General features: G+C 50.7%; 1 protein-coding gene across 1 annotated transcript in view; it reads right to left on the bottom strand.

The window, feature by feature from the left end:
- Nucleotides 1-1,190: 1,190 nt before the first annotated feature.
- Nucleotides 1,191-13,983, bottom strand: part of A2M (alpha-2-macroglobulin) — a 30,560-nt gene continuing 17,767 nt past the window's right edge. The window contains exons 19-36 of the mRNA XM_055710609.1: nt 13,706-13,934; nt 13,309-13,435; nt 12,452-12,573; nt 11,041-11,092; nt 10,458-10,541; nt 9,894-10,070; nt 9,301-9,385; nt 8,022-8,178; nt 7,605-7,679; nt 7,151-7,316; nt 5,955-6,178; nt 5,162-5,380; nt 4,735-4,862; nt 4,283-4,373; nt 3,433-3,501; nt 2,945-3,047; nt 2,146-2,187; nt 1,191-1,373 (exon numbers count right to left, since the gene is read on the bottom strand). Coding sequence (XP_055566584.1) covers nt 1,348-1,373; nt 2,146-2,187; nt 2,945-3,047; nt 3,433-3,501; nt 4,283-4,373; nt 4,735-4,862; nt 5,162-5,380; nt 5,955-6,178; nt 7,151-7,316; nt 7,605-7,679; nt 8,022-8,178; nt 9,301-9,385; nt 9,894-10,070; nt 10,458-10,541; nt 11,041-11,092; nt 12,452-12,573; nt 13,309-13,435; nt 13,706-13,934 — 2,176 coding nt within the window. The 3' untranslated portion in view covers nt 1,191-1,347. The remainder of the gene's footprint in view (nt 1,374-2,145; nt 2,188-2,944; nt 3,048-3,432; nt 3,502-4,282; nt 4,374-4,734; nt 4,863-5,161; nt 5,381-5,954; nt 6,179-7,150; nt 7,317-7,604; nt 7,680-8,021; nt 8,179-9,300; nt 9,386-9,893; nt 10,071-10,457; nt 10,542-11,040; nt 11,093-12,451; nt 12,574-13,308; nt 13,436-13,705; nt 13,935-13,983) is intronic.

Raw genomic sequence — 13,983 nt, 5'->3', positions numbered from 1 at the left:
AGAGTGACTGGAAAGCTGCCTGGGGGAAAAGGACCTGGCGGTGTTGGTTAACAGCCAGCTGAACATGAGCCGGCAGTGTGCCCAGGTGGCCAAGAAGGCCAATAGTGTCCTGGCCTGTATCTGAGACAGTGTGGCCAGCAGGACCAGGGAGGTGATCTTCTCCCTGTACTCAGCACTGATGAGGCCACACCTTGAATACCGTGTTCAGTTTTGGGCCCCTCACTACAAGAAAGACCTTGAGGTGCTGGAGCGTGTCCGGAGAAGGGCGACGAAGCTGGTGAAGGGTCTAGAGCACAAGTCTTATGAGAAGCGCTGAGGGAACTGGGGTTGTTTAGCCTGGAGAGAAGGAGGCTCAGGGGGGACCTTATTGCTCTCTACAATACCCAAAAGGAGGTTGTAGGCAGGTGAGTGTTGGTCTCTCCTCCCAAGTAACAAGCAATAGGACAAGAGGAAATGGCTTCAAGTTGTACCAGGGGAGGTTTAGATTGGGTGTTATGAAAAATTTCTTCATCAAAAGGGTTGCCAAGCACTGGAACAGGCTGCCTAGTGAGGTGGTGGAATCACCATCTTTGGAGATGTTTAAAGACATGTAGATGCGGTGCTTAGGGATATGGCTTAGTGGTAGACTCGGCAGTGCTAAGTGGATGGTTGGACTCTATGATCTTGAAGGTCTTTTCCAACCTAAACAATTCTACCATTCTATGAATGACACTGTTAAGTTCCCAGTCCCTCTCTGATTTCACTTCAACTGTTTAGAAACAAGCAATATCTTCACCAACAGAATGGGAAAGTTCACAGGTCTTCCCTTCACTTCTATCTGGCTTGCCATGAAAGATCAGATTGGACAGGCTCACACTGTCCTTCCAGCTCATGGCAGTGAGTTCACAGTGAGATCAAAGGCAATGTGCGATCAGAGGTTTATGTTCAAGGATTATCTTGCAGAAAACACTCGCTTTTAGAGGCAGGGAGCCAAGCTTCCAGCGTGTAATGGATCAGGTAGGATTTCCTCTCCTCCTGGAGACAAACCTCCTCACTGCCAAAAGCTGTCTGCTTTCTGGTATTCCTGAGGAGCTGCCAAACACCACCTTGCCATGGATGGCTCTGGATTTAAATCTCAGGCCATCACGGAGTCTGAGCTGTGGATGGAGGGAGACACAAGACACAGTACCAAAAATAAGGCCAGAGTCATCTGATGAGAATCAAGACTTAATTTATTTATAGTTTTACTTTCTTTTTGCTGTTGAGGTGTCCTTCTCTAACATTTCAGTAGCCCCCCCTCAACAAGAAGATCTTCTAGGGGCAGAGACACGCGAGCTGATCCAGCAAGGCCCAGACAAGATGTGCTCTTCAGACATTTCCCTGTTCAGCCTTGGCTGGAGGTGGGAAAAAGACAGAGAGAGGCAAGTGTCCTGGTGAAGCAGTGTCCAGAGCCCTGGACATCTTCTCTGTGTTCTGGTGGTTATGTGAGTTAAAGCCCTGTTAAAACTTGGGAAACTGCTTCACCTAAAAATACCCAGTTGCAGGCACATAACAGAATGGGAATGGCTGGACATGTTCAAGATATCCATGCTACAAAGAGGGGAAGGGAGGCAGATTCATACTGGAGATACATGAGCTACCCTAGTACACATTCTCTCTCAGCACCTGGACTTCCCAAAGAAAGGCAAAAAGCAGCCCAGGGCAGAATTTGAAAGGTCCCCACCTAAGACGTGAGTAACATCAAAACTTCACCAAGATGCATGTAGCCTTCTGTGGCTGCAGCATTGCAAATGTGGCCCTGAAAAGGGCAGAGACACGAAAGGCTGAGTGTGGTATTCAGTCCCAAGGGGATTTCAGTGTTGTTTGTACAATGTGACACACGGACAGAGGTAAAGACAAGTGTCTCTGTGTGAGTGAAGGCAGTGACGCTGGGATTGCCCTTCTCAGTGAACCAAAACGAAAGCTGCGTCCGATCGGACACAGGACATCAGGTGGCCTTGCCCTTCCCCGCTGCACCGAGGCGTGCCTACAGACTGCAACGGACCATGGAGATGAAAGCTGAGAAGATACACAGGCTGAGGAGACCCAAGGTCTGCAATGACTCTCATTGGAGACAACCTGCAATAGCCCATGCTGCAACATCTCAGTTATTCCTGTGCACCCTACCTGTGGCGCAGGGAGCGCTGTACTCCTGTGTGGCAAATTCGTCTGGAAAACAGAATGGAAGGGAGAGAGCGGGCTGTCAGAGCCCCTTGATGCCCTGGTAGAGGGATGGGTGCCAGAGAGATGCTCCTCCCAGGCCACACGGCAGGCTGCCGCCACCACCCCCAGCTTTGCCCCCAGAGATCCCAGCTGGGTGGGAGGGAGCCCCAGCCACTGCCACGGCCAGAGGCCACCCAGCAAGGCAGAGCCACCCGGCGCTGGCAGCCCCATCAGGTCTCCACTCCAGCGTGCCCAAGGGCTGCTCAGGCACCTTCTCCCAGCACACCCTGGGGTGGGGTGGGGACAACTGGGTCACCGCCACCCTGGAGCAGCATCCAGGACAGCAGAGGCACAAGGAGCAGCAGGACTGGCTGGGAGCAAGGGCACGGCTGTGCTCTGGGGCCAGACCTGAACACGGGACCCCCGGCACCTGCAGCTCTGCCCCATGGGATGGCTCCTCTCTGTGGCGAGGCAGGGCCGGCCTCGGAGGCACCACGGTGGGAGGGCTGGGGGTTTGGCTTCCTCCACCCTCTCCCCGGGGAGGATGGACGGCTGCACAGCAGCTCTGCTGTGAGGAGCAGCCACGCAGGGATCCCCGCAGAGTCACCACCACCCAGACCTGCTCACCATCTCCATGTTCGCATGGGGGGGACGGGAGATGGCCCGGGCCAGGGACAGCTGCGGGTCCCCACAGCTCCCGTGCCCCTTCACGCAGCCCACTGCCCACCCTCGGTCCCACGGGCACCCCCAGCCCCACACTCACCTGTCTCATAGTAGTCATAGACCTTCACCTGAGCTGGCTTCAGGCCCTGCACGGGGATGTCCCGCTCCACCGCGAAGGAGAAGCTGAGGGTCTCGCTGCCCAGCTGGGGAAGGGAAGTGGTGGAGGCTGAGGGGCAGCCCCGCACTGCCCCGGGCTCCCTCGCTCTCCCCTGCCCCCGTGCTGGGCCTGGGGGGCTGCAGGCCTGGCTGAGGGGCAAGGGGGAACCCTGGGGCCTTTCCCCACGCTGGGGGAGGCTCTGGCTGGTGGGGGGGTCGGGGCATGATCTGTCTGTGGGGTCGGAGGAAAGCCTGCTGAGGGCTGGGAGGAAAGTACCAGTAAGTCTGAAAGGTCAGCAAGAGTCAGTATGAGATTCAGTCCTATTCTTTGCAGAGCTGTGGTAGTTTTGAGTCCCCGGTCTTTTCCCCCATGTCACCGTATGTCCCAAAGCCTGTATTTCTGACCCGTCCTCACCCTAGGTGGAAACTCACCTTTTCCAGATATACAAGGACATGGTTGGTACTCAGCTCTGTGCGTTCAATAATGCGGTGGCTTTCCAGCTGGAGAAAGAAGACCAAGATTTTACCATTGAGTTTGGTGTCCCTGTGCCCCTTGCACAGCCCTACAGATGGGATGTACTGTGGATGAGACACCAGGGTACTCAGGGAACTAAGTGAGCAGCATGGAACTCTCTCTTTGGTGTGCTGCTCAGGGTACTCAGGGAACTAAGTGAGCAGCATGGAACTGCCTCTTTGGTGTGCTGCTAGATTTCACAGTCCCCAGACCTTCCCTTCACCATCCTGGCTGACAAAGTACAGCCTAACTCAGCAGGGACTGAGCACTGCTTCAAGCAGTGATGAAACAATTCTATGAAAATCCATGCCTTCTGACTTGCTAGTTCTGCAGTGTCGTATGATTGCCCTTATTTTCCCAACCATGCACCTGTGTAGCATGTCAAATAGTGACCCAAGACCTAAACAGTTACAATGCTATAAGGTGTTGTCAGATCAGCAGAGGGAAAAATAAAACAGCACTACTTTTGAATGTCCTATGCAAACAGTGCTTCTAGGGAGCTACTGGAACACAGTGATAAAAGGGCGCACCATCAGTCCAAAGAAAAAGTTACTTAATCTATTTTTCCTAGATTCATCATATTGTCTCCCCTTGTGCTGGCCTTAAGGCAGGTCTGAAAAGAGAGCACTGTACAAGGCAAATAGGCAGATGACAGTGGCGAGATCAAGCTCATTCCAACCCTGAAGCCCTCTGGTTTGCTATAGACACTTGGAAGGTGTCTTGAATATAAGCAGCTGGATGTAGCTTGTTTGACAAACAGCATCCTACCTTCCTCACGGAAGACTTCACAGGGATGAATCCTGACAGCATCTTCACATCAACAATCACCATGTTGGAGCCATTGCGCTCCCCGGTGTAACTGAGGAACCAAGCAACAAAGATTCAGTGCACCTCAAGCCAAAGTGGGGGGCACTGCTGGGGGCATTTCCAACTTTTCTGTAACACTCGGCACCCACCACGTCCTAGCGGTCCAGCACCTTCTTCTCCAGCTATGCCGGGGTCTCCTAGTCACCTACGCAGCCTCTCCCTTGCCCAGCCCCTGGCTGCCCACACAGCTCCACCACTGCAGGACATGTCCTTCCTCCACAGTCTCTCCTCCCAGCCCAGCTGCTCCCTGCCCACTTTTCAAAGGGTTGCACTGCTTCTCCAGGCCTTCCAAACCAGCTCACCAGAACTCAGCTGCCATGGCGTCTCAGGAAGGCTCAGACCCACAGACTCACCTGACATTTATGCCTATGTCAAAGACCTTGTGAGCTTTGGAGTCCGCACATGTCTCTGGGGTTGTGTACACATGAAGCGTGAAGGGTGCATCCTCCTGCGCGGGCTGCACATTGTACCTCAGGCTTGTCTAGAGGAAAGCCAGCGGCTCTGTGTGAGCGTGTGTGCCTGCATGCTCACCGTGTGAGAGAGACCGTCCTCTCCCCATCCAGGCTCCCCACTTCACCCTTTCTCACAACACCTCCACGGTGCAGATCCTTCCCTCTTTCCCTCCCACGATTTCTCCATCTCTACTCTCCTTGCCCTCTTCCCTCTCCCAGAGCATTCCCTCCCACTTCTCCCCTCTCTCTTGCCCCTCTGCCCTCTCCCTGGCTGCTGCCTGGTGAGGCGCTCCCCTCCTAGGATGGCACCTGCCCCCATCCCCCTCACCTGCAGGTAGACGCATCCTTCGCCAGACACCTCGGTGCTGTACTCCCCTGGCACCTGGGGCAGGGGCACACGCTGGAGCAGCAGCCGGTTTGTGGGATCCACTTGGAAGTCCTGTTGAAAGTCCCCTCCAGATCGCAGGGTCACTTTGGAGGCCGCTCCGCTCTTGGCATAGGTGACGGCTCCGTACAGGGACAAGGCTTGGAGAGCCACCACTGTGTCCTGAAAAAGATGGGTCCCAGCTCCCAGGGGGATGCAGTCAGCCTTTCCACAGCCTGTCCTCCCACAGCCTGCCCTTTGCTGTCATCAGGCACCCTCCCCTCCATTCTTCACTTTCTCCAGTTTTAAGTAGAAAGGACAGAGGAGAAGAGCAGCTTTGGGGCATTCCCGTTCCCTTCCTGTGTCCTCTGCACAGCAGCTGCATGTTCCCCCAGCTCCCTGGCACGGAGCACTGCGGAGCCTTCACTCCCTTGCCACAGGGTGAAGCAGCAACTTCACGGGCACCGACGCACTGCAGTGGGAGCCCTCTCCAGTGGCACAGACACACGTCCCTTGTGTCCCTACTGTCCTGCCCCACTGTGTCAGGAAAACCAGGTCATTAATCAAAGCATCCGTCATTTCCAGAAGCGTTACCTGAGATACTGGCCTCTAGCCTCTTGGGGACGTGGCAACCATGGTAAATACCGCAGGGCAACAGCCCCTGCCCTGGCAAACCTTACTGTGCTCCCACCTGGGTCTCCGGCACTTCTCGTCTTCTGACGTTGATGTGTGAGGTCGCAGGAGGGAAGCGGCTCACCTGGGTGGAGGAGAAGCCTCCGTTGGGGTTCTGTTGACCGCTGATCCACTTTGCAATGAGAGATGCGAATGACAGCTCCTCCTGGGAAGGTGCTGGCTGCGTGGTGAGGTGAGCAAGCAGCACGTAGGCTGTCATCTCCACTTCGGCAGAGGGAGCTCGGTGGCGATAGTACGGGAGATCAACCTCTGGCTCTTTCCCAGGCCGCTGCCAATGAACAGACCCATCTTTCCAGGAGGCAGGGAGCGTGGAGACAAGACAACAAGCAGTTAGTACTAATTATTGCAAGGGAGTCCTTAGTCTGCTGCCAGGCCAGCTGGGAGGACGGAGCCTCCAGGACGCATCTGTCATGTGGGATGAAATGGGAAGTGTTAGACAGCTCTCTGCTTGCTGCGACTAGTCTGAGACCGCTGAGACCGCTTTGTCCTAGACTCCAGATTCACACAGACATTCATGGGCTTGAGCACCAGCAGAGCACCAGGCTGGCACTGCTTCCCTTGTTGAGTCAAGCTGCCGGCATTGGGCAGTGACAAGCTCTGTGAGGCAAAATGACCCAAAGAATGTGACCAGGGCTTGACAGTCAACCTGCAGGCAGAGAAGGCAAAAGGTGCTGGCCATTCTTCCTTCACAACCCTGCTACCCAATGCTCGGGCAAACCCACTGTCCCGCCTGACTCTGGCAGGGCGCTTCCGAGTCATTACGTGATTTCCTGCAAGACTTAGAACTTATGCTAAGGCCTCCAAAATGAGGTGCATGTTTGTTTTCTCTCTCAACACAACCAGCTCATCTCTGATCTATCATGTCTTGTGCCGTGCACGGTCAGCTTTGTTCTCTGTTGAGCACATGCACTGGAGGAAGGAGTGGCCATAAACATGGCTAAGCCTTTGCTAAGCAGTGCGTGGTGCGGCAAGAGGAGCTGACTGAGGAGAGATGCTAGCAGAGCTATCCTTTAGTGCAGCACTGGTGGGGATGGTGCCTGGTGCTTCCTGATGAACTCCCTTGGAGCACAGAAGTAGGACTGGGCACTGAGAGGGAGCTCTCAAAAATGCAACCCCTTTGCACAAGTCTTTCCTCTCCCTCCACCTTTCCCTACCCACACAAGCCAGTTCCTACAGCCATTGCCCCAGCAGCCAAAGGCATTTTTTTCTCAAGGGAAGATCTTATGCCAGTGAAAGAGATGTCCCGCCTGGAGCACTCACCCTTTTTCACAGCTTCCTTTTCAAGTGAGCCAAGCAATGCCTTCCGCTTGTCCTCCTTGCCTGCCAGGGAGAAGGCATATGCCATCAGAGCCTTGGTGTACACGTGGTTTTCTTTCTCATCTGCTGCTGTTTCCAGGCAGAAGAGAGCATTACGCACCACTGAGTGCTGGGGAGAGATAACCTCTGATTAGAAGTCTGGGGAGAAATTAGGGTTTTGCCTTACTAATGGCACATCATTCCCATGAACTCTGAGGAGGCGTCTGCCAGAATGAGGTCTAGGAACATGTAGGGTACAATGTGTTCCAGAAATGCCAAAATTGACAGCTCATGATTCTTTTAACACAGGGCTCAACAACCCAGTCCTTTTTGCAATTTGGAGCAAATTCTAGGCTGTACTGTGTCGTCATAGACTGACACAACATAACTGACTGAAGAATAGGGTGCAGCCACGTACAGTTATAGGCAGAGGGATCTCCAGCAATGCGATAGTAATGTAGGCCGTCAGTGACACCTCGTTGTCCACGCCTCCCTGCAGGGAAACACAAAGGTAGATGGTGACCCCACCTAGCTTCTTACCTTCAGTCTTTTCTCCCACTCCAGTGGGAATACTTTATCCTGCATTGTAGACTCTTAGCTTGCCTCTTCCCCCTTGCAGCTGATGTGGAGGTATCAATACCACTTCCAAAGTGCAGGTTAGACTTTGTTCTCCTTCCTATCGTGGCAATCATACCGAATGCCGTCTGACTCCCTAGTGCTTGCCATTGACGTGGGAATTTCCCGTCTGCCTGTATGCTCGAGAAGCTCAGCTGGACCCATCTGACTTATGGTTGAGTTCTAGCCTCACAAAAAACCAACCAGGTGGACACGTTACCTTCATGGCATTGTTCAGGAGTGTCCCAGAACTGTGGAAACAGCCATTCTCCTTCTGTTTGTAAGACAGCCAGACCAAAGCATCCTGGATGTGCTTCTCATCTATGAAGATGTGAGGCCGGGCCTGGGCAAAGGACTTGAGGACAAAGGCCGTGAGCCTGAAAGGAAGAAAGAGCAATGTGGAAGCCTGAGCAGGCCTTGTGTTCATCTCAGGTGACAGGGCCCATGTGGACATCATTTTTCTGGAGAAAGGCAAGAAGGCCTGGGGAACTGTGGGCCAATTAGTCAGATCACATACATTTTATATCTTCACCTCAAAAAATCATTCAAAAACCTGCTTCCTACCTTGATCTCTTGTCCCTCTCTTGGACCACAAACTCTGTGATCCCTCTGTGTTGAGGCTACAGTTTGAAGGACAGTGATTGTTGAACTATATCTGAAAAAAATCTCTTGGGAAAAAGTAGAGAATTGCATGCCAGTTAGCTCAACACTTGAGTAACAATAGTACTCAAAATGACAATGTAGAATAATTAAATCCCTGTTAGCTCATGGATCTACTGACAGGACTCTTGCACTAGAAATCCATGCCTCATGGGTTTCCCAGAACTCCTCAGAGTTTAAAAGTAAAGAAGAACATGTCAAAAGAGTTTTTGCTAGAGTTGTTACAAACAATTATGGAGAAGCCAACATACCATCAGGAGCCAAGTACTGTTTCAGAAACTAAAAGCAAACCAAAGGTGATTAAATCATCCATTCTTATCCTTACCTAAAGTTGAAAATGTATGACAATGATATGCTGAAACAAAACTTTTCAGTAAGACGCATAGGCAACACATACAGTCCTCCAGGCTGCCTTTGCTTAGTAACACACAAACATTCTTGGAATAAAACATACAGTACTGCTGTTGGATTATCATCCTTTCCACTTATCTAGAAACACCTTTCCCAGCAGCCTTCTCAGCAGATGCTAGTCTAGAAGAGCTGCCACTGCAACTCTTCAGCCCTTCTCAGTCAGGATGTGAAATCCCTGCTATGCTTTTTCCCTGATTTATCTCCATTTCCTTCTTTTCTGCCATGGTCCTCATGCCTGCTGGTGGGAGGATGTGCTTCAGCTACATAACTGGCTGATGCAACCTATTTCATCAAATAGAAGGCAGTGCAGGGACCACTGGAAAGACTGCTGGTCTGCAACAGCATTACTGTCATGCAGCATTTATTATAAATGTGCAGGTGAGAAAGAAAAGCATATAGGGGAGGCATAGGCAACATTGAAATCTCACCAGGTGTTCCCCTGCTGTCCATAACGTGGTCCAAAGGTACTGTAAGAGCCATCTGGGTGCTTGTAGTTCAGCTGCCTCTGATAACCTGCATATGGAGAGTTAAAGCAAAATTCAGATGCCAAAGAAAGTCTGCTGAGGGAAGGGGAAACAGAAAAACAGCTGTATCAGTGAAGGCAAAAGAGAGAAGAGTAGGTCAGTCCTATCCTAGCTAATAAGAAGTACCGTTACATCCCCACCTCCACGCACTGCTTGCACTGCATGAGGACAAGCAACACCTGCTGTTCTTCAGAAAGAAGGCAGGACATGTTGATGACAACAGACAAGTCACTGTAGCAGGTCATCTGACAGCTCTGCACTGCATTGCAACCCAAGACGGAGCAGAGAAAAGTGGGTGCAATGATCAGGTACTCTAATGCTTAAGTAACAGAAAACTATAAAGGAAAAAGCAGTGAAGGGCCTTCTCAGGCACACAGCAGAGACATCTGTGTATGACAGAAGCTCTCTTTCCATGTCTGGCCAACATTTGACGGAACCATCCCAGGTAGGATCTGGAAAAAAGCCAAAGCAGAAGCAAAAGCCATGTCCCAGCTCACCGCTCACTAAGTATCCGATGGCCTTGGATTTGACCTCCTCACTCAGCTGCCCTGTCTTGTTCAGGTAGTCCAGGACGTAGATGTTGGGTGCAAACAGGACCATGTTCTGCTCCCCACAGCCAAACGGCATCTGCAGGAGCTGGTGCAGGTTCTGCATGGCAGTGCCCATGATGTCACCTGGGAAGCAGGAAATAGCAGAGGGATATTAATAATACTCAGAGCTGGCTATCAGAATCAGAGGGAGATACTGAATGAGAGAAGCAGAAGATGGCAGAGAAACACAAAAAAAATCTGGATCTATAAAGATCCTTGAATGAAACAGAACATCAAAGAAAATGGAAAAAGGTAAATGAGAGAAAATTTAGGAAACTAGAAGAGAACTCTGAATAAAAGGACATGCAGAAACGGGAAAAGGAAGAGCACAACTGGAAGGGAAGATGCTCAAGACAGAAGAGATGAGACAGGAGTGAGGTGTGCTGGAAACCAGAAGAAAAAGCTGTGAGGTAGGAGGCCAACACAGAGATAAAAACAGCATATGGTTCTTCTGCCAGGCTGCTCACTCACCCAGCACTGAGAAATATGCTCTGCCTGAGTCTTGTACCACATTTGAGGGTAGCAACAGGGAAAACTTCTCTTTCACAGGCGCTCCTGAGAGAGAAACAAGTCTTAAACAGCTTCAGTGCAGTCCCAAGGGGAGGGAGCCACAGTGAAACAACAGGAACGCTTCCTATTAGAAATGCCCTGACTTCAGTCACTTCGTTTTTCCCTGGCTATAAGGCAATCCCTGCATGAAACCAGCCCCAGCCACTGTTAGGCACTGGAGATTGCATGTCTACTTTTCCTGGGTGCACTAGAAAACAGGAGACAGCACTTGTAACTCCAGTGTTAGCATACAAGAAAGCAGGGATGCAGTCATGCTAAATCTGTCCTAACTCATACCCTGATGCTTAGCCAGGATGGTCCATTCTCTAGGGCTTTCTTCTCTCTTACATCTCAGGCTCCCAACTGATGGGGCATGTTTTGATTACCTAAAAAAACCAGCCTATCTGGAATATGATAAAGGCAGCACTATCTTCCTCCTCCAGGCACATCCCACCCATCAAACCACACAGGAGCAAATGGAAAGGGTGGAGAGAGCGGGCTTTACCTTTCACACAAAGCACAGAGTTCTGAACTGTTTCCTTCTCAACTCCTTCAGGCTTGGGTGGGATGAAGGAAAACAAGAGAGGTGACAAGTTAGTGAGACAGGAAATACAGACAGAGCAATCCTTAACAAGGGCAAAGGGATATGTGAAAAGTGAATGAACTGAAGAAGGAGAGGCAGTCATTAACAATCCCTGAAATAGAGAGCTCTGAAATAATAATTTAAGCAAATAAAAGAATATGATCCTAAGTGACGGGTGTTGTATGTGGAGGAAGAGCAGGAAGAGGAGAACACTGCAGGACTATCACATGGATGACCTGCAACTATTGTACACAGCGAGAGATAGTTAACATCCTTGTAACAAAAGGTACTGCAGCATTACAGCAAGTGCTTTTGTTAACAAAAGCTCACAGTAGCTCTGGAAGGCTGTCCTGAGGAGACGCCTGCAGTGCTATTTATCATAAAGCTGTGGATGTTTGTGGGGGGCAGAAATAGACATTATTCTAATAGTTTGCTAATATTATGTTAATAATAGAAAGGGAAGATGTACACTGTCATATCTGGTGACACTACTGATACCATAGAAAATAGTAGGCAAACATTAAGGGGTTTTATGATACAGAGAAAAGCTAAGAACATACAATCTACCTGCCAGATTACCACACCCAGTACAATAAATTAGCATTTTCCTGTAAAGGATGTGCAATGCTGCCCTACATAATTTCCTTCTGTACCACATCACATCAGTGACTCTTCTTGCCACAGGCAATGGATAAGCTGTAAAATTCTAACACGTTTTCATGGACTGTTATAATAACTGGAGTTTTGAGGGGACTTCTCTACAGGCATCAAACTCCCACAGGTGCTTGTGAATGCCTGACCTTCATCCTGGTGCCACGCTACGGTAGCATACCAGAACTGCACAACGCTCAGCGTCAGAGGCTGGCCACAGCTTGGCCACTCAACTGCTGAGAGGCGGCATGTGCTGACTGGCAAACTTACTAGGGGTGTCTCAAAAGGAGGAAAGAGGGTGTAAAGAGAGTGTATTGGAATAGGAGGTGACAGGTAGGAGATAAAGGGAAGGATGGACTGGAGTAGGAGTCCTGCTCCAGTAGGGGATAGGGAAAGTCTAGCATACTGGGAGAAACACTGCACGCCATTATTAACCTGTAGTCTTTATGCAGCTGTGCCAAAGTATAACAATGATGTAAGACCATCATAATGCCACACTGCATAATGATCCCATAGAATCATAGAGCAGCCCAAGTTACAAGGGACCTTGAAAGATCATCTGGTCCAGCCTTTCATGGGAAAGGGAGCCTAGACGACTTTTTCTAGCATCCTGTCCAATTCCATCACAGCATAGGCTCTAGCCCTAGGAAAGGTCAGTTCTCCCTTCCCACAGCCCACATACCTCCACCAGCAGCTGTCTGATGACCGTGTCCTTCCGCCCTTTCTCAGGGGTCTCCACAATGACATTCCCGCAGGGCTGCTGGTTCTGCAGCGCCTCAGTGCTCACCGATAACTCCACCTGTCCTGGAGGGAACAAGGGACACAGGAGTCAGCCAGCCCTGCCAAGCAACAACAGGCAACAGGAGTCACTGCCACGCTTCCAGGAGTTCCAACCTGCAGGCTCACAATGGGGATTTTCTATCACACCTGGGCCCTGCTTCTTTCACACAAGACCATAGCTATCTATATCAGAAGCTATCCTGGAGCAGACGAGCTGCACTGCCATGGAAAGGTGACTCTATTTTGATGACTCTTTTACATAACCTGGAACACCACAGTGGTGGACTCACCAGCCCCACTGCTGTTCAGCACACTGCTACCCTGCATGCACGCCACAGCTGCTACCACAGCACCCTGTTGTTAGCATGTGCTAACAGTTTTCACAAAGTGAAAACAAAGTATGAAGATCTCATGGGGCAATCGTCTAATCTCTGGGAGGAATGGAGCTGACAGAGCAGCCCTGCTGGCCAGCAATGTCTCTGGCTTCAGAAGATGCTGTCTAAGGGCTGTAAGGCTTGGTGGTACTGTGTGTGGTGCCAGACACAGTCTTGGTCACTATGAGTCCACCAGCCTTTGCCTCCAAAATAACCCCACATGAGACAGACACTCAGCTGCAGTGCTTCCCAGGAAACTATGTTGCTTTAACACCCATTTATGTTGGGTGCAAACAGGACCATGTTCTTCATTCATTCACACAAGAATGGGAGGAACAGCACAGAGAAACTCTCCCTGCAGTTTTCAGCACCCTGAGACCTTTACCTAGAGATTTGGGAGTCACCAGCCAAGCCACAGTTTTCCTCCCATTCTCACAAAGACAATGAGACTCTTCCTCCTTTTCCACTGGAGTAGCCAGGAAATGGGTTGTCTGAGCCAGAGTCACACTGACCTGCCAGTTATAGAGAGAGGCGCAATGAGGAAAGTGTGATTGTAAGAGCTGGGGAGCTAGGAAGCCATAGCAATGGCTATTTCTTCAGTAGCAAAGGAGAAGGGAGCTGGAGTTGTAGGTTTTGCATTTGGACTATATAGGAAGAACAACATAAGAATTTCAGGGTTGAAGGATCTAAGGCTACTCAGAGATAAGATACGAAGGCTAGGTGAAGGCAAAAGGTGTACAAGAAGGTACACAAGTACAGAGAAGGATTTAAAATTTCCTTACCCTGATGCAGGCGGACAGGTAGTTGAATACGGTGGCTTTCAGTGTGAAGGACTCACCACGCACTACAGAGTAGGGCATGGTGAGCTCTACAAAGAAGGGCTGGAAGGCTCTGAGGGACACTGTTGGGGACAAGCCAAAGCCTGTGTCTGCCGAAGTGCAGAATGCATTGGCTTTCCACTCGGTGATGGTGTCAGGGATGGTCACATCTAGATCAGCATTTCCCTCAGAGCTGGTGAAGCACAGAGAGTAAGGACAGGAGGAGGATTTTTATGGCATTT

Source organism: Falco cherrug, chromosome 5, assembly GCF_023634085.1.
Source record: "Falco cherrug isolate bFalChe1 chromosome 5, bFalChe1.pri, whole genome shotgun sequence".
NCBI classification, from domain to species: Eukaryota; Metazoa; Chordata; class Aves; order Falconiformes; family Falconidae; genus Falco; species Falco cherrug.
The sequence above is the reverse complement of the archived record's forward strand: the minus strand, read 5'-3'. Positions and strand labels throughout refer to the sequence as shown.